Source organism: Symphalangus syndactylus, chromosome X (assembly GCF_028878055.3).
Source record: "Symphalangus syndactylus isolate Jambi chromosome X, NHGRI_mSymSyn1-v2.1_pri, whole genome shotgun sequence".
NCBI classification, from domain to species: domain Eukaryota; kingdom Metazoa; phylum Chordata; class Mammalia; order Primates; family Hylobatidae; genus Symphalangus; species Symphalangus syndactylus.
In genome coordinates this window covers 152396359-152423010 of record NC_072447.2, presented here as the reverse complement: position 1 = coordinate 152423010, position 26652 = coordinate 152396359, and the positions used below count along the sequence as shown (strand labels likewise).

Genomic DNA, 26652 nt, shown 5'->3' with positions numbered 1-26652 from the left:
GCAGTGGCGTGATCTCGACTCACTGCAATCTCTACCCCCTGAGTTCAAGCGATTCTCCTGCCTCAGCCTCCCGAGTAGCTGGGATTACAGGTGCCTGCAAACGTGCCCGGCTAATTTTTGTATTTTTAGTAGAGACAGGATTTCACCATCTTGGCCAGGCTGGTCTTGAACTCCTGACCTCATGATCCACCTGCCTCAGTCTCCCAAAGTGCTGGGATGACAGGCGTGAGCCACCGTGCCCGGCTGAGATTCACAGGAAAACCAGGATCGGAGGGGTATAAGTTTGTAGGAAAGAGGTTTTTAAGTGGCAGCATCTTTGCATGATTCAAACTCTGGAGGCATATGTATAAAGTCCAAGAAACACATGAGAAAATTGTACTTCTTGGAAACTAAGGAGCTCACAAATGATGAAATGTGATTCACACCGATTTGTAAATGAGCACCCATTTGTAAGTGAGCAGGCCGAGACAGGGAGATGCAGACCTGGCTGGACTCTGGATTAATCCATTCCCATGTCTGCATTCTCTTATGGCCTCTTCCCACGTCTCCCAGGACTCTGCCACCTACTGTCAAATTAAAAATCACAGGCAGGGATACCTCTGGGTTCTGGTGTGTGGGTGTTGGGGCTCTCTGCACGCCCTGATTTCAGAGCTCTTTTGATGTCTGTGCCCAGTTGTGTCTATGGTAAGGACTTGAATCTGTTTCTTCTGATCATTCAAAGAGGTTTGTCGATGATAGCATGTGTTCTAAGATGAACACCCCAAGTGACCAGAAAAGGCTGCTTCCTAAGTTAAAACATGACATGACATCTTTTAAATTAATTTTTGGCTCCAAAAGAAAGAAGGAGAAGGAAGGAAGGGAGGGAAAGGGAGAGAGAGAGAGAGAGAGAGAGACGGAAGGAAGGAAGGAACGAAGGAAGGAAGGAAGGAAGGAAGGAAGCAGAGAGAGAGAGAAAGAAAGAGAGAAAGAGAAAGAAAAAAGGAAAGGAAAGGAAAGGAAAACAAGAAAGAAAAAGTGGGGGCATAGTGGGGGAATCAAGGAAGGAAGTAAAAAACCCCACCAGATCCAGTACAGACATAAAAGCCAAACGTAAATCCTGTCCACCAGACACTAATGAGCACCCTCTAAACTGCAAACCTGTAGGACTCCTTGGTAGTATGTGTCACCGCCACAACTATCAAGGGCACTTTTTAACTCAATGACAAAGCCAGACGTGATCTCATCTGTATGTAAAGTGAAGATCCTGTTATATAAAGGCACCACCATGACAAGGAATGGCCAGCAACACAGTGTCATTGTGAACCCTCGGCCGGCAATGCTAGCAGCACAATTGGCACTCAGCGAGCAACTCCAGGTAATTTTTTTTTTTTTTTTTTTTGAGACGGAGTCTTGCTCTGTCACCCAGGCTGGAGTGCAGTGGTGCGATCTCGGCTCGCTGCAAGCTCCGCCTCCCGGGTTCATGCCATTCTCCTGCCTCAGCCTCCCGAGTAGCTGTGACTACAGGCTCCCGCCACCACGCCCGGCTAATTTTTTGTATTTTTAGTACAGACGGGGTTTCTCCGTGTTAGCCAGGACGGTCTCCATCTCCTGAGCTTGTGATCCACCCGCCTCAGCCTCCCAAAGTGCTGGGGTTACAGATGTGAGCCACCGCGCCCAGCCAGCTCCAGATAATTTTTAATGAGCAGAGGCAGGATGTCTGAGGGGCTTCCTAAAACTCAGCAACTTCTCGAGAACCTCCTGGGCACTTTTCCAGGGAGGCGTGTTAGGCTGAAGTCTCTATCATGCAAGCCAAAGATGTCAGAGCGGGGTACTGGACTGCAAAGAAAGAAAAAGGATGGAGACCATGAAGACTTTTTTGTGCAGTCAGAAAATTACTCATTTTCTGACACATTTATTGACCAGCACGTATTCTGCCCAAATGCTCGCCTCTATGTGCTCTGGTCTGCATAGGCTGGGTACGCCTGGGCCCATCGCTAGCTGGCATGTACCGTGACATGCGGTGGCTGTGGGGGCAATGGTGGTGCAGAGCTGGGGGATGGGGGAACATGGCCATGGAGGCAGCAGGCTGTGCAGCCCCAGCAGCCACTAGGGTCACCGGTACCCAGAGATGGCAAAAGGGCAGCATGCCAGGTGCAGGAAGTCCTGTGGTGTCCATGGCAAGGGCACTAGGGGACGCTGTGGGAAGGGCCACCACAGGCCCGTAAGAATTCATCTGAGTGGGATATCCAGGGACATAGAGGAAGGGCAGTGCTGCAGGCCCAGGGACAGTGGCCACCGGAGTGACGTGAGCCTGGCTGCCCTCTGACCACTCGCCCGCCGGCTGGGTCGCTGGAGCGTTGTCACTCGCCATGGCGGGATTGGGCACCATCACAGGAGTTGCTGGTGGAGCAGAGCCACTCCTGATTTGGGTGTTGGGACCGGCCGGTTCCTGGTGTTGCAGTGTGACCTGGTCATTCTCATTCGGAGATGTGTGATCTTGTTGCTCAGTGTCTGCTGGTGCCAGACAGGATCCAGCAGCTTCTGGCTTGTCCTCCTCCTGATGTCTTGGTGCAGACTTGACGCCCACTCTTCTCTTCATCCTCACGAGGAGGTGAGGGGAGTCTCTTTGAAAGTAAGGATGGCAGTAGAACTCTAACTGTAAGTCAAAGTTTAAATAAACAAAAGGAAACTGCAAGTCACAAGGATGGACTACAACTACCAACCATCTACGCCCCTGTGCAAGAGAACTCTGCTGGCCCAGGAGGCCTTTCTGGAAAAGGTCCCAGTCCCCAAAGGAAGCTGGGGACTCGCGTTCACATCGTCAAGGTTTACCAAGTTGTGGCGGGCCTTTCCGTCTTGGAAAAAGCCTCAAAATGGCAGATTAGGGTGTCCATGGCCAGCGGAAAGGGTCTTTGAAGTTGCAGACCAGGAGGGAAGAAGATTCTGGGCCTCCCCCATGCAGTGTCGGCTGGCAACAGAATGCACCCCGGCTGGGCTGGAGGCCCTGGGCACTGGCTCTTCCACACCAGGGGCCCACCTACCAAGGGCAGCAGGAGCATCTGCACCTCCTGCGCCAGGCGCCCTTCAGCACTTCAACTTGAGCACTTCTCCAGACACCAGCTAGGGTGACAGTGGTACAAATACCAGACTCCCCTGGCCTGCTCACCTCACACGGTAAAGCGCTATGGAGTCAGGGGGACACAGCAACCACCAGACGACATGGCTGGCCCGGGGCAGGAGGACATGCAGATATGGCTACTTAGCACCTGTGATATTTTACACACTCGAGAGGGGCAGGTACCATCCTCAGCCCTCTCCCCACATTCGCTCTTAGTTCATGTCACCTCCACCCAGAGGGGGACACAAGCCCACAGTGATGGCCCCACACCCTGCCTGAGGTCGCCCACTTCCCAGGAGGCAGTCCTGGGACTTCCACCCGACCAGGCCCCAGAGCCCACCGACTTAACCCCCCCCAGAGGCTTGTCGTTCATTACCTTATTCGAGATGGAGACCGGCCTGTTTGTGGAGAAAATGCGGGTGAAGGTCCTGAAAGTGCATTGACGCCATTTTCGGAAGCCATGCAAGTTTAGCTGGTGGAAGAAGCTCTTTATCGAATTTGTGGCAAACACTTTGTGTGCGACGTCCCTTTTGAGAATCTCCTTTTCAAAGAGTTTTTGATTGATCACTATACAAGTCCCACTGTCATCCCACCAGATGGACGAAAACTGGTTGCTGCTGACCAGTCTCCACAGTTTCTGCGGAAAGGGGAGGGAGAGGAGATTATCTGCTCCCTGGGGCGGGACGTCACCGTCAGGGTGCGGCCTTCTGAACGAAGCTGCCTCGGCCAGAGGTTGGAAAGCGATTTCTTCTGTCAGCAGCATGAAGTTAGGGCTCCCAGTGGACACTGGGTGGTGCCAGGCAGGGGAAGGATCTGCTGGGTGAAGGTAGGTCTCTGAGTGCAATTGGGGAGGAAAAGGCACCCTTTCCAAGCCGTGACCCTGTCCTCTCAAATTTCTTTCTTCACAGCGAGCCATGATCAATGATGGCTAGTCCTCCAACTGGCAAACTTGCTAGTGCAGTGTGGCCAGCAGCACCCCTTGGCAGTCATGTAACCAGCCCCATGACATCATAAAGGGGCTCTGACTGCCGAGGGAGGGGTGGCATCTCCACACACCCAGCAAGTTATGTAATAAAGGGCCAAGGCAGACAAGTAGCTGCCCATCTGCATGTGCACATTCCGATCCTCACAGTCATTTCAATGGGAAAGATGACACTAGTGCACAGGAGTGCCAAGGGGCCCTGCCACACCTTAGGTGCAGACCTGGAGCGGTCCCCTTGTCCTAGAGCTCCTGAGCCAGGCAGAACTACAGGAAAGCCCTGGCTCAGGAAGGTCAGAGCTCACCATCTGAGTCATGGGCCCACAGACCCCAGCACATGACTGACACTTTGAAGCACAGAATAAAGGGTAGGACAATGCCCACGGGTCAGGCTGTAGCCACGCCACCCTTTCCACCCTGTCCTAGCCAGAGGCAGCAATGTGCTCCATACAGATCCTCCTAACACACCCACACTGTCGGTCCCCAGCACGCAGATACCCGACAGCCACTTAGGCAAATGGCTTAGCTGACTGCCCCAGCACACACCGTCGCCATGCAGTCCAGTGGGGAGTCGGAGGCAGCCTTCTTCCTGCCTCTCCTCGGCCTGCACGTGTCCCCCCACCAAGCAGAGACACCCTTCTACACCCCGGGTCTCTGCAGTCACATCGTGGTGGGGCATGCAGCTGTTGGCCTTTGAGCATGTCTTGTTTTCCTTGGCCAGTGTCTCCAGAGAAACGCACATGGGTTTGTGCCTAGTGGTCCATCTCTGCAACAGTTGTTCCTTTGGGATCGGATGCTAGGAGGTCACGGGAGAGGTGTCCATCCAAAGCAGTGTCTGTGTCGTACACTGTCCCCACACACAGGGCCACCTCTGCACAGACTCCCCCGACTCGATTCTGGGCACAGAGCTCAGGGATCTTCCAGAGACTGCCACGAACCGGTGATGCCTCCACGCTTGAGACATCCTGACCGCAGGGCCCAAGATGCACTGGCTCAGGGGGTGACAGTGAGGGGTCTGCAAACAGACTGCTGATGCTGGTGTCTCAACCTGGCCGCTGCCGAGCTGTGTGACTTGGGCACGTCACTTAACCTCTCTCGGCCTCCGTCTCCTCCCGGGGATAAGAGTAGTAGCACCTGCTTCCCGGGGCTGTGAGGATCCAGTGGGACGTATAGGCTTGCAGGGCGGACTCCTCTGCTCAAGAGACATGATGACTCTGGTCAAGGCAGCAGTCAGGAGCGTGGGCAGGAGCTGGGTGATGGAGAACCCACAGGCCTGGGGAGAGAGGGAGTGTGTGAGAGACTTCAGCTGAGAACCGAACCTTGGAGGTTCTAACAAAGGCTGACTTACAGGTCTTCTTCAGTGCTGCTCTGGGGCCTCTTGGGGCTCCTGTCCTCCTGGTCAGCCTGTCCCCTGAGAATCTGAAGGAGGAAGTGAGAGGGCTACTCAGCGTGCAGCTAGCCTGCAGAGATCAAGGCTCTATGAGTGACAGTAGGGTGAATGGGGCCAGGTGCTATGGGGTCCCATGTGTGCTGGGGCAGGTGGGGCCCTTGGTGCACATTCAGGGTGAACACTTCACCTTCACTGCTGACACTGCCTGGGCCTCCTCTGCTCTGTGACCTGAGGACACTGTCTCAGACCAAGGCCTGACTGCTTCCTGGAGCTCCCGGAAGAGGAATCGAGGGGCCCTTAGGCTGCAGACTGCAGGTAGAGCCCCGGTCCCTCAGTGCTGTCAAGAGGGCGGGCAGGACACTCTTGAGTTCTACACACCTTTGGGGCAGATGGTCCCCTCTGCGCTCACTCAGGGCCCTCACCTTTCTCCTGGCAGGGACTGGACTCCACTCCTCTACTCGCCTGAGAATCTCTCGGATCAAGAGCTCACATCCCTGATATGGAACAGAAGGACATGCCCCAACCAACATCTGCCCACACCTGCCCAGGGTTTCCTCGGAAGTACAGTAAGAGATGTCCAAATTCAATGGGGTCCATGTGTCCTGGGGTGAGGATACTGCCCGGTCCTCATCTTGATGCCTGCAGGGTCTGGAACCCTCCCCCTGTTGACCTGAGGCCCTATCTCCAGGAGACACCTGAAGAGGAAGTGAGGGGAGTCCATCCACCCAGCGGCTTCCCTCAGCTGACAGAAGGGGCAGGGTGGGGCTAGGTCCTCTGTGTTTGGTGAGTGGGGTCCCCTCAGTCTGCACCTGGACTCCTGGCAGGGCCTGGGACCCTCCCTCTGCTGACTTGAGTGCAGCCCCCTCAGACCAAGGCCAGCCCTCCCTGACACCAATGATCCCAGGATAAAGGAGGGACCTCAGCAGACAGTCCTGCCTGGGTTCTCTGGGGTGACAGTAGGGGCAGGGCAAACTCTCTTGATCTGAGAGTTTCTCTGGCCTGGAGGTACCCTCAATCCTCCCTTAGGTTCCTCACCTGGACTGCTCTCCAATCCTGGGACCACTGTGTCTGTTGAACACAGTGCCTCCCTGTTTTGTCCACACACCCTCTGAGAACAAAGTCCTCACCTCCCTGAGATCCAGAAACAGAGGTGAGGAGGCCCCACATCAGTCACCCCTGCGTGGGGTGTCCACGGCTGACCCCACCAGCTGAATCCTTCAGGTATGAGGTGGGTGTTCCAAAGTCCTCCTGTGGGTTATTCATCTTTACTTCTGCTGGGGCTTCTACTTACTCGACCCTCAAACCCTTGAGATGAGCAGACATCTCCCTTGACACCAATGCCTCATCCCCCTGAGGGCTCCTCAACTTCCTGCCGTGGTGCAAGTGAGCTTGCCACTTAGCACCATCCCTGATCAGCTACCCCCCCGGCCCCCACATCTAAGAACAGAATTCACCTAGACTCTGTGGGGTGGCTTCTTTCTGGGTTGGGGGTACCTCCATTCCTCATGAACGGGGCAAACCTCGGGTCCTGCTGATCCTGGGAGTCCTCCTTCTACTGACCAGGTGTGGAGCCCTCTGTTGAATCTTTCAGTGCCCTCTGGGATCAAGGTACTCACCTCCCTCAGACCTCTCACCCCTAGTCACGACGGGAGAAATGAGACCATGCCTCATGCCATTCCTGCCTGGGGCCACCTGGGGCTGAGAACAGGTGACACCAGTGTCTGTGAGGTCCTTTCTTTTCTGAGAGCGTGGAGGTACCTTCTTACCTTCAGTCCTCACCAAACTTCCTCCCCGTCACTCCTGGAAGACCCTGGATTCCACCCTGTGCTGACCAGGTGTGGCTCCCTCTGCTGAGCTGAGGAAACCCCTCGGACCAAGGCCCCCACCTCCCTGAGACCTGGGAGGCAGAAGTGAGGGGGCACCTCATGGTCACTCATGCGTGAGATACCCAAGGCTGACCAAAGGAGCAGGTTTCAGGGGGCCTCGTCGGTCTCGGTGTCCTCTAGGTATTCATATTTGCTCCTCACAGAATCTGGCCCCTTCCATTTTGCTGAACCAGAGATGAGTCTTGCAGACCAAGGCCAATTTCTCCCTTAGACCCTCTTTGAGAAACTGTGTGTTGGGGGTGGACAGGGCACTTCCCTTCCTCACAGTCCTGCCTGGGGCCTCCCAAGACTGACAGCAGGGGCAGGTTTCCTAGGTCTGGGATGAGAGGTCTGGTGAATCCTTCCTCAGGCCTCTGGGACTCCTCCTTCTGCTCACCTGAGGCCCCACTCCTCGTACCACAGCCCTGTCCCCATTGACACCCGATCCCACCAGCCACAATGCACCACATGTGGCCACCGTGCCCGGGATCACCCAGGCCAGGATCCCCACCGAGCTGGACTCCAGGGTCCCCTCTGTCCTCTGTCTTGTTCCTTCCCTGGTCTCCTAGAGGGCTGGGCCCCACCCCTCTGTGGACCTGAGTCTCTATCTGTCGGATTCCCGAGGCTGAATGAGGAGGGGCCTCGGTCTCAGATAGGGGCCGGGTGGGCCCCTTGTCCTGGGGTACTGGGTCCGCTCAGGCCTTCCTTGTCTCCCAGCAGGACCTGGACCCTCCCTCTATTCTCCCGCGGCCATGCTAACGATACCAACCCCCTTCCCTCGGTCAGCCCAGGATGCAGATATCAGGATCCGCTTCCCTGACCGCCATGCCCGGAACGTCCCAGGGTTGACTGCAGGGGCAGTGACTCCCTCTGTGGGGCCTCAGCCCTCCCTCAGGGTCCTGGCCCTGATGCCTGGCAGAGCCTGGCCCCTGCCCTCTCCCAACCAGTCCTGCCCTGGTCACACCAAGCTCTGACCCAGAGTCCCCTGGGGCTTAAGCAGTGAGGTGGCGAAGGGTGGCCCAGCCCGAGAAGTCCGCCCCCGGGTGGTCCAGGGCTGGCAGCAGGGGTGGTGCTGGATTATTTGGGGCCCTCTATCTGGGGTGGGGGCGTCCTCAGTCCTCCCTCAGCGTCTCACCTTGCCTCCCCACAGAGCCTGGGCCCGCTTCCCTCTGCCGATCTTCAGCCACCACTCAGAACCAAGCCCTTGCTACTCTCTGGCCCCCAGTGCGCAAGTCAGAGGCCTTACATCCGGGCACCCGGAGCTTCCCTGGGTTGACAGCAGGGGCCAAACCGGATTCTGCCACGGGAGACTTGGGGGTGGGGTGGAGTGGGGGGTTGAGGATGGAGGTGGGGAACCTGAGACTGTAGGTCATGGTGGTGGTGGCTGGGTTAGGGGTGTGGAGGCATTCAGCCCTCCCTCAGGGTTCTGAACTTGATGCCAGTCAGAGCCTGGGCCCAGCCTGATAAGCCCGACTCCGCCAGCTCAGGTTGTCCAGGGCTGGCACAGGGGCCGTGCTGTATTATTTGGGGTCCTCTATCTGGGGTGGGTGTTCTTGAGTCCTCTCTCAGGGTCTCACCTTGCCTCCTCACAGAGCCTGGGCCCGCTTCCCTCGGCCGATATCGACCCACCGCTCACAGCGAGACCCCCCGCTACTCTCTGACACCCAGCGTGCAAGTCACTGGCCTTACATCCGGGCACCTGGGGCTTCCCTGGGTTGACAACAGAGGTGGAACCAGATTCTGCCGCGGGAGAGTTGGGGGTGGGGTGGAGTTTAGGGTGGGGTGGGGTGGGGTGGGGTGTAGAGTGGGGCTGAGGATGGGGCTGGGGAACCTGGGGCTGTAGGTCATGGTTCGGTGGGGGGGGGGGCAGCCCTCCCTCAGGGTCCTGACCTTGATGCCCGGCAGAGCCTGGGCCCTGCCCTCTCCTAACCAGCCCTGCCCTGGTCACACCAAGCTCTCACTCCAGAGTGCCCAGCAGCTTGAGCGGCGGAGGGAGGGGGTCGGCCCAGCCTCACAAGTCAGCCCCAGATCAGCCCCCGGGTGGTACAGGGCTGGGAGCGGAGAAGGCACTTGGTTCTTTGGGGTCCTCTATCTGGGGCGGGGGCATTCTCAGTCTTCCCTCAGCACCTCACCTTGACTCCTCACAGAGCCTGGGCCCGCTTCCCTCCACCGGTATGAAGCCGCCCCTCAGAAGGAGGCCTCTCCCTTCTCTCTGACCCCAGTGCGCGTGTCAGTGACGTCACATCCGGCCTCTAAGCCTGGGGCTTCCCTGGGTTGACAGTAGGGGCTGAATCGGGTTCTGGTGGAGTAAGGGTGGGGATGGGGATAGGGGCCCTCAGTCATCCCTCAGAGGGTCCTGACCTTGATACCTGGGTCTGGATCCCCATTTTCTGCCGATTGGGTGTGCTCCTCTCAGACCAAGTCTCTGACTCCCAGTCGCATGAGGTGGCAGTGAGGGGAGGGGTGTGGTCGGGGTGACGACATTGCCAGGGTCTTCCAGGGCTGACAGGAAGGGCTGAGCTGGATTCTGTGGCCCCTCTATGTGGGGAGGGTGGACCTTCAGTCTCTACTCAGGAGGGTTCTCCTCCTGGCTCCTGGCTCTTCGATGAAGTGATGGGTGGGAGATGATCCGTTTATGTCACCTTTGAGCATTTGTCCGGCTGCACGCGTTGCAGAGAATGGCTGCGGGTCCAAGGCTAGATGCTCCCTGGGGGGCTGCAGCACCTGTGATTGTAGGACCTCTGAGAGAAGATGCACACCTTCCCATGGGGGCTCCTCCCCAGCCAGAGCTAGACTTTGCAAACCTTTTGTCCTAAAAGGTTTATTTTTACACGGAAGAGGCTGAGCAGCAGCAAGAGATTTGGAGAAGCCATGTGTTTTGAAGGTATCGAACACAGCAGAGTCCAGATTAGTGATTTTCATATTTTAATCCTCATTCATATGGTAATAAATTTTACATTGTATGTGTACATTAGATATAGTATATGTACATTTTGTTTATATCTACGTTTATATACATACCTGTTTTAGACATTATGTACATTTATGCTTATATGTATATATACATGCATATATATCTTTATATCATAGATGTATAATTATATATACTTACGTGTATATATCTTTAGATACATATTCGTTTGTATTTGTAGACTTTATACTATATATATGCACACAGATTTTATTAATATCTACTCATAGTATGTGGCCTTCACACATACTTACTATTCTATTCCTAGTTCATTCTTTATATTCCATTAAAATAATAATTTCGTGGAAGGCTGGTCTTCTCCTACTAAGTTTGTTTCAGGTGGTTGTTAGCAGAACTCTGGAGCCATAGTGTCTCAATCAACTCAAATTTCCTGGTGTCGTGATATTACCCCACGGCTACTGGCATCAGATTCTGTGGCGCTGCCTCAGATTGCGCAATGATGTGGGGTGGAATGTTAAACACTTTCTCCTATCCATCCTGTAATCTGCCATCTATGCAGGGTACAGACCTCCTCGATTTCCCTGCTGCTCCCTGGACCCAAAACACAAGTACTAGTTTAGCACAGGCTTCAGTCATCCCCAGGGCTTTCTCTGTTTTGATGTTTTTTTTTTTTTTTTTAATCTTTTCCCTTCTATATTTTTCCGGGGTTGATTTGGGGAGCAGAGCACAGCAACCTGAGCTTGGTTGTCACTTTGGCAATGACAGTTAAGGCACTCACTCTGTATTTAATTTAAGTAGCGTTTACATCTTTGCCATATTCTGTTCCCCATCAAGGAATATGGTATACAGATCCATTTACTTGAGATTATTTCCTGAGTCTATCAGCAACTTTGCACAGTTGCTTCCATGAAGGTCTTGTTAGGCTCTTCTTACTTCCATTTTGGATTTTAATGCTGCTGTGAATGGTATATTTTCTATTTTCTATTTTATGCACTAAGTTGCTTCTGTGTGGCAAGGCTCATGATTTTGCTGTAATCACCTTCTATATGACGTTTTCTGAAGTCTTTTATTCATTTGAATATTCAATGTGTCTATTCCTTTGAATTTTCTATGTAGATAATCATATAGTTAACAAATACTATTTCTTAGCAGTCTTCATATCTCATTTTCATTTTGACATCCATAGCTCTGTCTCTTTTTCATTTTCATATTCACTGCAGATGTAGGTGGTAGTGGTGACAGCATAGGTCAACGACTTGTCACTGCCGTGAATGGCAGAGCTTCTGACATTTCACATTTATGTATGCTTGCTGCCGATTTGAGGAAATGGAAGTTCCTTTTAATGTTAGTTTGCTTAACATTGTTAATTTGTACTTACATAGAATTCATTTCAGAGCCTTTGCCTGTACCCATTGCCATGACTGAATGTTTTTTTCTAGTCTATCTTGTATGCAGGGAATTAGAATTGAATTTTTTTCTAACATTTCATCGTATTTTTATTCCATGCATACAGGCGGCTTGTTCGTTTAATCCACTGTTGTGTTGGATATGTGATTATCTGTTTATGACATTTGCTGTGATATGTGTGAACACTTGCCTCACAAATTCTTTTCATGAGTGCTCGGGTGCCTTCATCTGTTTATGAATCTAGGAGAGCGAGCCTGGGAGAATGAGTTAAACAATTGCCCATTTTGGATGCATTGGAAGAGTTGAGATAAGACAGTGATTCATTTTCCCTTGCCACTTGGCTGAACGGGCCTCCAAAATTTCCTGTCCTGGAATATTTGAGGGTAGATTGAACTTTGAATACACTTTCAGTTTGTGGAAGTACCATTGGTTTTATCCATTCACCTCTTCAAGGACATCTTGGTTGGTGATTATGAATAAACTACTATATACATTCGTGTACACGATCTTCCATGTGAGAACCAAAGTTTCCAATTCACTTAGGTAAAACCTAGGAGTACGACTGATGGATCTAAAGGTAAGTCTATGTTTTACTACATAAGAAAGGGCCAAAAGGCCTTCTAGAGTGAATGAAACATTTTTCTTGTCTACCAGCTATGAATGAGAATTCCACATCCTCTCCAGAATTTGATATTCTCAGGTATTTGAATTCTATCCATTGTACTAGGTGGGTAGAGGAATCTTAGTGCTGTTGACATTTGCATTATTAGTGAATAATTATGGTGATCATCTTTTCACGTGTGTATCTTCATTGGTGAATCTATGTGTATTTCTGCGTGTCTTCATTGGTGAATGTCTTCAAATCATTTACATCTTTAGTTGGATTCTTTGTTTTCAAAGGTTGAATGTTAAAAGTTTGGTGTTTATTCAGCATATGAGTTCTTTATCAGACATCAGATTACTAATATTTTCTCTCCATCTATATCGTTTTTTCCATTCTTCTAACAGTATTTTTTTTTTTTTTTTTTTTTTTTTGGAGATGGAGCCTCACTCTGTCCCCCAGCCTGGAGTGCAGTGGCGTGATCTCGACTCACTGCAATCTCTACCCCCTGAGTTCAAGCGATTCTCCTGCCTCAGCCTCCCGAGTAGCTGGGATTACAGGTGCCTGCAAACGTGCCCGGCTAATTTTTGTATTTTTAGTAGAGACAGGATTTCACCATCTTGGCCAGGCTGGTCTTGAACTCCTGACCTCATGATCCACCTGCCTCAGTCTCCCAAAGTGCTGGGATGACAGGCGTGAGCCACCGTGCCCGGCTGAGATTCACAGGAAAACCAGGATCGGAGGGGTATAAGTTTGTAGGAAAGAGGTTTTTAAGTGGCAGCATCTTTGCATGATTCAAACTCTGGAGGCATATGTATAAAGTCCAAGAAACACATGAGAAAATTGTACTTCTTGGAAACTAAGGAGCTCACAAATGATGAAATGTGATTCACACCGATTTGTAAATGAGCACCCATTTGTAAGTGAGCAGGCCGAGACAGGGAGATGCAGACCTGGCTGGACTCTGGATTAATCCATTCCCATGTCTGCATTCTCTTATGGCCTCTTCCCACGTCTCCCAGGACTCTGCCACCTACTGTCAAATTAAAAATCACAGGCAGGGATACCTCTGGGTTCTGGTGTGTGGGTGTTGGGGCTCTCTGCACGCCCTGATTTCAGAGCTCTTTTGATGTCTGTGCCCAGTTGTGTCTATGGTAAGGACTTGAATCTGTTTCTTCTGATCATTCAAAGAGGTTTGTCGATGATAGCATGTGTTCTAAGATGAACACCCCAAGTGACCAGAAAAGGCTGCTTCCTAAGTTAAAACATGACATGACATCTTTTAAATTAATTTTTGGCTCCAAAAGAAAGAAGGAGAAGGAAGGAAGGGAGGGAAAGGGAGAGAGAGAGAGAGAGACGGAAGGAAGGAAGGAAGGAAGGAAGGAAGGAAGGAAGGAAGGAAGGAAGGAAGGAAGCAGAGAGAGAGAGAAAGAAAGAGAGAAAGAGAAAGAAAAAAGGAAAGGAAAGGAAAGGAAAACAAGAAAGAAAAAGTGGGGGCATAGTGGGGGAATCAAGGAAGGAAGTAAAAAACCCCACCAGATCCAGTACAGACATAAAAGCCAAACGTAAATCCTGTCCACCAGACACTAATGAGCACCCTCTAAACTGCAAACCTGTAGGACTCCTTGGTAGTATGTGTCACCGCCACAACTATCAAGGGCACTTTTTAACTCAATGACAAAGCCAGACGTGATCTCATCTGTATGTAAAGTGAAGATCCTGTTATATAAAGGCACCACCATGACAAGGAATGGCCAGCAACACAGTGTCATTGTGAACCCTCGGCCGGCAATGCTAGCAGCACAATTGGCACTCAGCGAGCAACTCCAGGTAATTTTTTTTTTTTTTTTTTTGAGACGGAGTCTTGCTCTGTCACCCAGGCTGGAGTGCAGTGGTGCGATCTCGGCTCGCTGCAAGCTCCGCCTCCCGGGTTCATGCCATTCTCCTGCCTCAGCCTCCCGAGTAGCTGTGACTACAGGCTCCCGCCACCACGCCCGGCTAATTTTTTGTATTTTTAGTACAGACGGGGTTTCTCCGTGTTAGCCAGGACGGTCTCCATCTCCTGAGCTTGTGATCCACCCGCCTCAGCCTCCCAAAGTGCTGGGGTTACAGATGTGAGCCACCGCGCCCAGCCAGCTCCAGATAATTTTTAATGAGCAGAGGCAGGATGTCTGAGGGGCTTCCTAAAACTCAGCAACTTCTCGAGAACCTCCTGGGCACTTTTCCAGGGAGGCGTGTTAGGCTGAAGTCTCTATCATGCAAGCCAAAGATGTCAGAGCGGGGTACTGGACTGCAAAGAAAGAAAAAGGATGGAGACCATGAAGACTTTTTTGTGCAGTCAGAAAATTACTCATTTTCTGACACATTTATTGACCAGCACGTATTCTGCCCAAATGCTCGCCTCTATGTGCTCTGGTCTGCATAGGCTGGGTACGCCTGGGCCCATCGCTAGCTGGCATGTACCGTGACATGCGGTGGCTGTGGGGGCAATGGTGGTGCAGAGCTGGGGGATGGGGGAACATGGCCATGGAGGCAGCAGGCTGTGCAGCCCCAGCAGCCACTAGGGTCACCGGTACCCAGAGATGGCAAAAGGGCAGCATGCCAGGTGCAGGAAGTCCTGTGGTGTCCATGGCAAGGGCACTAGGGGACGCTGTGGGAAGGGCCACCACAGGCCCGTAAGAATTCATCTGAGTGGGATATCCAGGGACATAGAGGAAGGGCAGTGCTGCAGGCCCAGGGACAGTGGCCACCGGAGTGACGTGAGCCTGGCTGCCCTCTGACCACTCGCCCGCCGGCTGGGTCGCTGGAGCGTTGTCACTCGCCATGGCGGGATTGGGCACCATCACAGGAGTTGCTGGTGGAGCAGAGCCACTCCTGATTTGGGTGTTGGGACCGGCCGGTTCCTGGTGTTGCAGTGTGACCTGGTCATTCTCATTCGGAGATGTGTGATCTTGTTGCTCAGTGTCTGCTGGTGCCAGACAGGATCCAGCAGCTTCTGGCTTGTCCTCCTCCTGATGTCTTGGTGCAGACTTGACGCCCACTCTTCTCTTCATCCTCACGAGGAGGTGAGGGGAGTCTCTTTGAAAGTAAGGATGGCAGTAGAACTCTAACTGTAAGTCAAAGTTTAAATAAACAAAAGGAAACTGCAAGTCACAAGGATGGACTACAACTACCAACCATCTACGCCCCTGTGCAAGAGAACTCTGCTGGCCCAGGAGGCCTTTCTGGAAAAGGTCCCAGTCCCCAAAGGAAGCTGGGGACTCGCGTTCACATCGTCAAGGTTTACCAAGTTGTGGCGGGCCTTTCCGTCTTGGAAAAAGCCTCAAAATGGCAGATTAGGGTGTCCATGGCCAGCGGAAAGGGTCTTTGAAGTTGCAGACCAGGAGGGAAGAAGATTCTGGGCCTCCCCCATGCAGTGTCGGCTGGCAACAGAATGCACCCCGGCTGGGCTGGAGGCCCTGGGCACTGGCTCTTCCACACCAGGGGCCCACCTACCAAGGGCAGCAGGAGCATCTGCACCTCCTGCGCCAGGCGCCCTTCAGCACTTCAACTTGAGCACTTCTCCAGACACCAGCTAGGGTGACAGTGGTACAAATACCAGACTCCCCTGGCCTGCTCACCTCACACGGTAAAGCGCTATGGAGTCAGGGGGACACAGCAACCACCAGACGACATGGCTGGCCCGGGGCAGGAGGACATGCAGATATGGCTACTTAGCACCTGTGATATTTTACACACTCGAGAGGGGCAGGTACCATCCTCAGCCCTCTCCCCACATTCGCTCTTAGTTCATGTCACCTCCACCCAGAGGGGGACACAAGCCCACAGTGATGGCCCCACACCCTGCCTGAGGTCGCCCACTTCCCAGGAGGCAGTCCTGGGACTTCCACCCGACCAGGCCCCAGAGCCCACCGACTTAACCCCCCCCAGAGGCTTGTCGTTCATTACCTTATTCGAGATGGAGACCGGCCTGTTTGTGGAGAAAATGCGGGTGAAGGTCCTGAAAGTGCATTGACGCCATTTTCGGAAGCCATGCAAGTTTAGCTGGTGGAAGAAGCTCTTTATCGAATTTGTGGCAAACACTTTGTGTGCGACGTCCCTTTTGAGAATCTCCTTTTCAAAGAGTTTTTGATTGATCACTATACAAGTCCCACTGTCATCCCACCAGATGGACGAAAACTGGTTGCTGCTGACCAGTCTCCACAGTTTCTGCGGAAAGGGGAGGGAGAGGAGATTATCTGCTCCCTGGGGCGGGACGTCACCGTCAGGGTGCGGCCTTCTGAACGAAGCTGCCTCGGCCAGAGGTTGGAAAGCGATTTCTTCTGTCAGCAGCATGAAGTTAGGGCTCCCAGTGGACACTGGGTGGTGCCAGGCAGGGGAAGGATCTGCTGGGTGAAGGTAGGTCTCTGAGTGCAATTGGGGAGGAAAAGGCACCCTTTCCAAGCCGTGACCCTGTCCTCTCAAATTTCTTTCTTCACAGCGAGCCATGATCAATGATGGCTAGTCCTCCAACTGGCAAACTTGCTAGTGCAGTGTGGCCAGCAGCACCCCTTGGCAGTCATGTAACCAGCCCCATGACATCATAAAGGGGCTCTGACTGCCGAGGGAGGGGTGGCATCTCCACACACCCAGCAAGTTATGTAATAAAGGGCCAAGGCAGACAAGTAGCTGCCCATCTGCATGTGCACATTCCGATCCTCACAGTCATTTCAATGGGAAAGATGACACTAGTGCACAGGAGTGCCAAGGGGCCCTGCCACACCTTAGGTGCAGACCTGGAGCGGTCCCCTTGTCCTAGAGCTCCTGAGCCAGGCAGAACTACAGGAAAGCCCTGGCTCAGGAAGGTCAGAGCTCACCATCTGAGTCATGGGCCCACAGACCCCAGCACATGACTGACACTTTGAAGCACAGAATAAAGGGTAGGACAATGCCCACGGGTCAGGCTGTAGCCACGCCACCCTTTCCACCCTGTCCTAGCCAGAGGCAGCAATGTGCTCCATACAGATCCTCCTAACACACCCACACTGTCGGTCCCCAGCACGCAGATACCCGACAGCCACTTAGGCAAATGGCTTAGCTGACTGCCCCAGCACACACCGTCGCCATGCAGTCCAGTGGGGAGTCGGAGGCAGCCTTCTTCCTGCCTCTCCTCGGCCTGCACGTGTCCCCCCACCAAGCAGAGACACCCTTCTACACCCCGGGTCTCTGCAGTCACATCGTGGTGGGGCATGCAGCTGTTGGCCTTTGAGCATGTCTTGTTTTCCTTGGCCAGTGTCTCCAGAGAAACGCACATGGGTTTGTGCCTAGTGGTCCATCTCTGCAACAGTTGTTCCTTTGGGATCGGATGCTAGGAGGTCACGGGAGAGGTGTCCATCCAAAGCAGTGTCTGTGTCGTACACTGTCCCCACACACAGGGCCACCTCTGCACAGACTCCCCCGACTCGATTCTGGGCACAGAGCTCAGGGATCTTCCAGAGACTGCCACGAACCGGTGATGCCTCCACGCTTGAGACATCCTGACCGCAGGGCCCAAGATGCACTGGCTCAGGGGGTGACAGTGAGGGGTCTGCAAACAGACTGCTGATGCTGGTGTCTCAACCTGGCCGCTGCCGAGCTGTGTGACTTGGGCACGTCACTTAACCTCTCTCGGCCTCCGTCTCCTCCCGGGGATAAGAGTAGTAGCACCTGCTTCCCGGGGCTGTGAGGATCCAGTGGGACGTATAGGCTTGCAGGGCGGACTCCTCTGCTCAAGAGACATGATGACTCTGGTCAAGGCAGCAGTCAGGAGCGTGGGCAGGAGCTGGGTGATGGAGAACCCACAGGCCTGGGGAGAGAGGGAGTGTGTGAGAGACTTCAGCTGAGAACCGAACCTTGGAGGTTCTAACAAAGGCTGACTTACAGGTCTTCTTCAGTGCTGCTCTGGGGCCTCTTGGGGCTCCTGTCCTCCTGGTCAGCCTGTCCCCTGAGAATCTGAAGGAGGAAGTGAGAGGGCTACTCAGCGTGCAGCTAGCCTGCAGAGATCAAGGCTCTATGAGTGACAGTAGGGTGAATGGGGCCAGGTGCTATGGGGTCCCATGTGTGCTGGGGCAGGTGGGGCCCTTGGTGCACATTCAGGGTGAACACTTCACCTTCACTGCTGACACTGCCTGGGCCTCCTCTGCTCTGTGACCTGAGGACACTGTCTCAGACCAAGGCCTGACTGCTTCCTGGAGCTCCCGGAAGAGGAATCGAGGGGCCCTTAGGCTGCAGACTGCAGGTAGAGCCCCGGTCCCTCAGTGCTGTCAAGAGGGCGGGCAGGACACTCTTGAGTTCTACACACCTTTGGGGCAGATGGTCCCCTCTGCGCTCACTCAGGGCCCTCACCTTTCTCCTGGCAGGGACTGGACTCCACTCCTCTACTCGCCTGAGAATCTCTCGGATCAAGAGCTCACATCCCTGATATGGAACAGAAGGACATGCCCCAACCAACATCTGCCCACACCTGCCCAGGGTTTCCTCGGAAGTACAGTAAGAGATGTCCAAATTCAATGGGGTCCATGTGTCCTGGGGTGAGGATACTGCCCGGTCCTCATCTTGATGCCTGCAGGGTCTGGAACCCTCCCCCTGTTGACCTGAGGCCCTATCTCCAGGAGACACCTGAAGAGGAAGTGAGGGGAGTCCATCCACCCAGCGGCTTCCCTCAGCTGACAGAAGGGGCAGGGTGGGGCTAGGTCCTCTGTGTTTGGTGAGTGGGGTCCCCTCAGTCTGCACCTGGACTCCTGGCAGGGCCTGGGACCCTCCCTCTGCTGACTTGAGTGCAGCCCCCTCAGACCAAGGCCAGCCCTCCCTGACACCAATGATCCCAGGATAAAGGAGGGACCTCAGCAGACAGTCCTGCCTGGGTTCTCTGGGGTGACAGTAGGGGCAGGGCAAACTCTCTTGATCTGAGAGTTTCTCTGGCCTGGAGGTACCCTCAATCCTCCCTTAGGTTCCTCACCTGGACTGCTCTCCAATCCTGGGACCACTGTGTCTGTTGAACACAGTGCCTCCCTGTTTTGTCCACACACCCTCTGAGAACAAAGTCCTCACCTCCCTGAGATCCAGAAACAGAGGTGAGGAGGCCCCACATCTGTCACCCCTGCGTGGGGTGTCCACGGCTGACCCCACCAGCTGAATCCTTCAGGTATGAGGTGGGTGTTCCAAAGTCCTCCTGTGGGTTATTCATCTTTACTTCTGCTGGGGCTTCTACTTACTCGACCCTCAAACCCTTGAGATGAGCAGACATCTCCCTTGACACCAATGCCTCATCCCCCTGAGGGCTCCTCAACTTCCTGCCGTGGTGCAAGTGAGCTTGCCACTTAGCACCATCCCTGATCAGCTACCCCCCCGGCCCCCACATCTAAGAACAGAATTCACCTAGACTCTGTGGGGTGGCTTCTTTCTGGGTTGGGGGTACCTCCATTCCTCATGAACGGGGCAAACCTCGGGTCCTGCTGATCCTGGGAGTCCTCCTTCTACTGACCAGGTGTGGAGCCCTCTGTTGAATCTTTCAGTGCCCTCTGGGATCAAGGTACTCACCTCCCTCAGACCTCTCACCCCTAGTCACGACGGGAGAAATGAGACCATGCCTCATGCCATTCCTGCCTGGGGCCACCTGGGGCTGAGAACAGGTGACACCAGTGTCTGTGAGGTCCTTTCTTTTCTGAGAGCGTGGAGGTACCTTCTTACCTTCAGTCCTCACCAAACTTCCTCCCCGTCACTCCTGGAAGACCCTGGATTCCACCCTGTGCTGACCAGGTGTGGCTCCCTCTGCTGAGCTGAGGAAACCCCTCGGACCAAGGCCCCCACCTCCCTGAGACCTGGGAGGCAGAAGTGAGGGGGCACCTCATGGTCACTCATGCGTGAGATACCCAAGGCTGACCAAAGGAGCAGGTTTCAGGGGGCCTCGTCGGTCTCGGTGTCCTCTAGGTATTCATATTTGCTCCTCACAGAATCTGGCCCCTTCCATTTTGCTGAACCAGAGATGAGTCTTGCAGACCAAGGCCAATTTCTCCCTTAGACCCTCTTTGAGAAACTGTGTGTTGGGGGTGGACAGGGCACTTCCCTTCCTCACAGTCCTGCCTGGGGCCTCCCAAGACTGACAGCAGGGGCAGGTTTCCTAGGTCTGGGATGAGAGGTCTGGTGAATCCTTCCTCAGGCCTCTGGGACTCCTCCTTCTGCTCACCTGAGGCCCCACTCCTCGTACCACAGCCCTGTCCCCATTGACACCCGATCCCACCAGCCACAATGCACCACATGTGGCCACCGTGCCCGGGATCACCCAGGCCAGGATCCCCACCGAGCTGGACTCCAGGGTCCCCTCTGTCCTCTGTCTTGTTCCTTCCCTGGTCTCCTAGAGGGCTGGGCCCCACCCCTCTGTGGACCTGAGTCTCTATCTGTCGGATTCCCGAGGCTGAATGAGGAGGGGCCTCGGTCTCAGATAGGGGCCGGGTGGGCCCCTTGTCCTGGGGTACTGGGTCCGCTCAGGCCTTCCTTGTCTCCCAGCAGGACCTGGACCCTCCCTCTATTCTCCCGCGGCCATGCTAACGATACCAACCCCCTTCCCTCGGTCAGCCCAGGATGCAGATATCAGGATCCGCTTCCCTGACTGCCATGCCCGGAACGTCCCAGGGTTGACTGCAGGGGCAGTGACTCCCTCTGTGGGGCCTCAGCCCTCCCTCAGGGTCCTGGCCCTGATGCCTGGCAGAGCCTGGCCCCTGCCCTCTCCCAACCAGTCCTGCCCTGGTCACACCAAGCTCTGACCCAGAGTCCCCTGGGGCTTAAGCAGTGAGGTGGCGAAGGGTGGCCCAGCCCGAGAAGTCCGCCCCCGGGTGGTCCAGGGCTGGCAGCAGGGGTGGTGCTGGATTATTTGGGGCCCTCTATCTGGGGTGGGGGCGTCCTCAGTCCTCCCTCAGCGTCTCACCTTGCCTCCCCACAGAGCCTGGGCCCGCTTCCCTCTGCCGATCTTCAGCCACCACTCAGAACCAAGCCCTTGCTACTCTCTGGCCCCCAGTGCGCAAGTCAGAGGCCTTACATCCGGGCACCCGGAGCTTCCCTGGGTTGACAGCAGGGGCCAAACCGGATTCTGCCACGGGAGACTTGGGGGTGGGGTGGAGTGGGGGGTTGAGGATGGAGGTGGGGAACCTGAGACTGTAGGTCATGGTGGTGGTGGCTGGGTTAGGGGTGTGGAGGCATTCAGCCCTCCCTCAGGGTTCTGAACTTGATGCCAGTCAGAGCCTGGGCCCAGCCTGATAAGCCCGACTCCGCCAGCTCAGGTTGTCCAGGGCTGGCACAGGGGCCGTGCTGTATTATTTGGGGTCCTCTATCTGGGGTGGGTGTTCTTGAGTCCTCTCTCAGGGTCTCACCTTGCCTCCTCACAGAGCCTGGGCCCGCTTCCCTCGGCCGATATCGACCCACCGCTCACAGCGAGACCCCCCGCTACTCTCTGACACCCAGCGTGCAAGTCACTGGCCTTACATCCGGGCACCTGGGGCTTCCCTGGGTTGACAACAGAGGTGGAACCAGATTCTGCCGCGGGAGAGTTGGGGGTGGGGTGGAGTTTAGGGTGGGGTGGGGTGGGGTGGGGTGTAGAGTGGGGCTGAGGATGGGGCTGGGGAACCTGGGGCTGTAGGTCATGGTTCGGTGGGGGGGGGGGCAGCCCTCCCTCAGGGTCCTGACCTTGATGCCCGGCAGAGCCTGGGCCCTGCCCTCTCCTAACCAGCCCTGCCCTGGTCACACCAAGCTCTCACTCCAGAGTGCCCAGCAGCTTGAGCGGCGGAGGGAGGGGGTCGGCCCAGCCTCACAAGTCAGCCCCAGATCAGCCCCCGGGTGGTACAGGGCTGGGAGCGGAGAAGGCACTTGGTTCTTTGGGGTCCTCTATCTGGGGCGGGGGCATTCTCAGTCTTCCCTCAGCACCTCACCTTGACTCCTCACAGAGCCTGGGCCCGCTTCCCTCCACCGGTATGAAGCCGCCCCTCAGAAGGAGGCCTCTCCCTTCTCTCTGACCCCAGTGCGCGTGTCAGTGACGTCACATCCGGCCTCTAAGCCTGGGGCTTCCCTGGGTTGACAGTAGGGGCTGAATCGGGTTCTGGTGGAGTAAGGGTGGGGATGGGGATAGGGGCCCTCAGTCATCCCTCAGAGGGTCCTGACCTTGATACCTGGGTCTGGATCCCCATTTTCTGCCGATTGGGTGTGCTCCTCTCAGACCAAGTCTCTGACTCCCAGTCGCATGAGGTGGCAGTGAGGGGAGGGGTGTGGTCGGGGTGACGACATTGCCAGGGTCTTCCAGGGCTGACAGGAAGGGCTGAGCTGGATTCTGTGGCCCCTCTATGTGGGGAGGGTGGACCTTCAGTCTCTACTCAGGAGGGTTCTCCTCCTGGCTCCTGGCTCTTCGATGAAGTGATGGGTGGGAGATGATCCGTTTATGTCACCTTTGAGCATTTGTCCGGCTGCACGCGTTGCAGAGAATGGCTGCGGGTCCAAGGCTAGATGCTCCCTGGGGGGCTGCAGCACCTGTGATTGTAGGACCTCTGAGAGAAGATGCACACCTTCCCATGGGGGCTCCTCCCCAGCCAGAGCTAGACTTTGCAAACCTTTTGTCCTAAAAGGTTTATTTTTACACGGAAGAGGCTGAGCAGCAGCAAGAGATTTGGAGAAGCCATGTGTTTTGAAGGTATCGAACACAGCAGAGTCCAGATTAGTGATTTTCATATTTTAATCCTCATTCATATGGTAATAAATTTTACATTGTATGTGTACATTAGATATAGTATATGTACATTTTGTTTATATCTACGTTTATATACATACCTGTTTTAGACATTATGTACATTTATGCTTATATGTATATATACATGCATATATATCTTTATATCATAGATGTATAATTATATATACTTACGTGTATATATCTTTAGATACATATTCGTTTGTATTTGTAGACTTTATACTATATATATGCACACAGATTTTATTAATATCTACTCATAGTATGTGGCCTTCACACATACTTACTATTCTATTCCTAGTTCATTCTTTATATTCCATTAAAATAATAATTTCGTGGAAGGCTGGTCTTCTCCTACTAAGTTTGTTTCAGGTGGTTGTTAGCAGAACTCTGGAGCCATAGTGTCTCAATCAACTCAAATTTCCTGGTGTCGTGATATTACCCCACGGCTACTGGCATCAGATTCTGTGGCGCTGCCTCAGATTGCGCAATGATGTGGGGTGGAATGTTAAACACTTTCTCCTATCCATCCTGTAATCTGCCATCTATGCAGGGTACAGACCTCCTCGATTTCCCTGCTGCTCCCTGGACCCAAAACACAAGTACTAGTTTAGCACAGGCTTCAGTCATCCCCAGGGCTTTCTCTGTTTTGATGTTTTTTTTTTTTTTTTTAATCTTTTCCCTTCTATATTTTTCCGGGGTTGATTTGGGGAGCAGAGCACAGCAACCTGAGCTTGGTTGTCACTTTGGCAATGACAGTTAAGGCACTCACTCTGTATTTAATTTAAGTAGCGTTTACATCTTTGCCATATTCTGTTCCCCATCAAGGAATATGGTATACAGATCCATTTACTTGAGATTATTTCCTGAGTCTATCAGCAACTTTGCACAGTTGCTTCCATGAAGGTCTTGTTAGGCTCTTCTTACTTCCATTTTGGATTTTAATGCTGCTGTGAATGGTATATTTTCTATTTTCTATTTTATGCACTAAGTTGCTTCTGTGTGGCAAGGCTCATGATTTTGCTGTAATCACCTTCTATATGACGTTTTCTGAAGTCTTTTATTCATTTGAATATTCAATGTGTCTATTCCTTTGAATTTTCTATGTAGATAATCATATAGTTAACAAATACTATTTCTTAGCAGTCTTCATATCTCATTTTCATTTTGACATCCATAGCTCTGTCTCTTTTTCATTTTCATATTCACTGCAGATGTAGGTGGTAGTGGTGACAGCATAGGTCAACGACTTGTCACTGCCGTGAATGGCAGAGCTTCTGACATTTCACATTTATGTATGCTTGCTGCCGATTTGAGGAAATGGAAGTTCCTTTTAATGTTAGTTTGCTTAACATTGTTAATTTGTACTTACATAGAATTCATTTCAGAGCCTTTGCCTGTACCCATTGCCATGACTGAATGTTTTTTTCTAGTCTATCTTGTATGCAGGGAATTAGAATTGAATTTTTTTCTAACATTTCATCGTATTTTTATTCCATGCATACAGGCGGCTTGTTCGTTTAATCCACTGTTGTGTTGGATATGTGATTATCTGTTTATGACATTTGCTGTGATATGTGTGAACACTTGCCTCACAAATTCTTTTCATGAGTGCTCGGGTGCCTTCATCTGTTTATGAATCTAGGAGAGCGAGCCTGGGAGAATGAGTTAAACAATTGCCCATTTTGGATGCATTGGAAGAGTTGAGATAAGACAGTGATTCATTTTCCCTTGCCACTTGGCTGAACGGGCCTCCAAAATTTCCTGTCCTGGAATATTTGAGGGTAGATTGAACTTTGAATACACTTTCAGTTTGTGGAAGTACCATTGGTTTTATCCATTCACCTCTTCAAGGACATCTTGGTTGGTGATTATGAATAAACTACTATATACATTCGTGTACACGATCTTCCATGTGAGAACCAAAGTTTCCAATTCACTTAGGTAAAACCTAGGAGTACGACTGATGGATCTAAAGGTAAGTCTATGTTTTACTACATAAGAAAGGGCCAAAAGGCCTTCTAGAGTGAATGAAACATTTTTCTTGTCTACCAGCTATGAATGAGAATTCCACATCCTCTCCAGAATTTGATATTCTCAGGTATTTGAATTCTATCCATTGTACTAGGTGGGTAGAGGAATCTTAGTGCTGTTGACATTTGCATTATTAGTGAATAATTATGGTGATCATCTTTTCACGTGTGTATCTTCATTGGTGAATCTATGTGTATTTCTGCGTGTCTTCATTGGTGAATGTCTTCAAATCATTTACATCTTTAGTTGGATTCTTTGTTTTCAAAGGTTGAATGTTAAAAGTTTGGTGTTTATTCAGCATATGAGTTCTTTATCAGACATCAGATTACTAATATTTTCTCTCCATCTATATCGTTTTTTCCATTCTTCTAACAGTATTTTTTTTTTTTTTTTTTTTTTTTTGGAGATGGAGCCTCACTCTGTCCCCCAGCCTGGAGTGCAGTGGCGTGATCTCGACTCACTGCAATCTCTACCCCCTGAGTTCAAGCGATTCTCCTGCCTCAGCCTCCCGAGTAGCTGGGATTACAGGTGCCTGCAAACGTGCCCGGCTAATTTTTGTATTTTTAGTAGAGACAGGATTTCACCATCTTGGCCAGGCTGGTCTTGAACTCCTGACCTCATGATCCACCTGCCTCAGTCTCCCAAAGTGCTGGGATGACAGGCGTGAGCCACCGTGCCCGGCTGAGATTCACAGGAAAACCAGGATCGGAGGGGTATAAGTTTGTAGGAAAGAGGTTTTTAAGTGGCAGCATCTTTGCATGATTCAAACTCTGGAGGCATATGTATAAAGTCCAAGAAACACATGAGAAAATTGTACTTCTTGGAAACTAAGGAGCTCACAAATGATGAAATGTGATTCACACCGATTTGTAAATGAGCACCCATTTGTAAGTGAGCAGGCCGAGACAGGGAGATGCAGACCTGGCTGGACTCTGGATTAATCCATTCCCATGTCTGCATTCTCTTATGGCCTCTTCCCACGTCTCCCAGGACTCTGCCACCTACTGTCAAATTAAAAATCACAGGCAGGGATACCTCTGGGTTCTGGTGTGTGGGTGTTGGGGCTCTCTGCACGCCCTGATTTCAGAGCTCTTTTGATGTCTGTGCCCAGTTGTGTCTATGGTAAGGACTTGAATCTGTTTCTTCTGATCATTCAAAGAGGTTTGTCGATGATAGCATGTGTTCTAAGATGAACACCCCAAGTGACCAGAAAAGGCTGCTTCCTAAGTTAAAACATGACATGACATCTTTTAAATTAATTTTTGGCTCCAAAAGAAAGAAGGAGAAGGAAGGAAGGGAGGGAAAGGGAGAGAGAGAGAGAGAGACGGAAGGAAGGAAGGAAGGAAGGAAGGAAGGAAGGAAGGAAGGAAGGAAGCAGAGAGAGAGAGAAAGAAAGAGAGAAAGAGAAAGAAAAAAGGAAAGGAAAGGAAAGGAAAACAAGAAAGAAAAAGTGGGGGCATAGTGGGGGAATCAAGGAAGGAAGTAAAAAACCCCACCAGATCCAGTACAGACATAAAAGCCAAACGTAAATCCTGTCCACCAGACACTAATGAGCACCCTCTAAACTGCAAACCTGTAGGACTCCTTGGTAGTATGTGTCACC

At 52.5% G+C, this 26652-nt stretch overlaps 2 protein-coding genes across 2 annotated transcripts; both read right to left on the bottom strand.

Annotated features, from left to right (window-relative positions):
* Positions 1-1453: 1453 nt before the first annotated feature.
* Positions 1454-9551, bottom strand: LOC129476182 (heat shock transcription factor, X-linked-like). Its single transcript, XM_055268872.2, has 3 exons — positions 9464-9551; positions 3474-5349; positions 1454-2635 (listed from the first exon to the last, which is right to left on the bottom strand). The coding sequence occupies exons 2-3, from the start codon at positions 4011-4013 to the stop codon at positions 1892-1894; spliced, it is 1284 nt and encodes a 427-aa protein (XP_055124847.1). The 5' UTR covers positions 4014-5349; positions 9464-9551; the 3' UTR covers positions 1454-1891.
* Positions 9552-14199: 4648 nt separating this feature from the next.
* Positions 14200-22297, bottom strand: LOC129476166 (heat shock transcription factor, X-linked-like). The gene is made up of 3 exons (XM_055268823.2): positions 22210-22297; positions 16220-18095; positions 14200-15381 (listed from the first exon to the last, which is right to left on the bottom strand). The coding sequence occupies exons 2-3, from the start codon at positions 16757-16759 to the stop codon at positions 14638-14640; spliced, it is 1284 nt and encodes a 427-aa protein (XP_055124798.1). The 5' UTR covers positions 16760-18095; positions 22210-22297; the 3' UTR covers positions 14200-14637.
* Positions 22298-26652: the final 4355 nt, after the last annotated feature.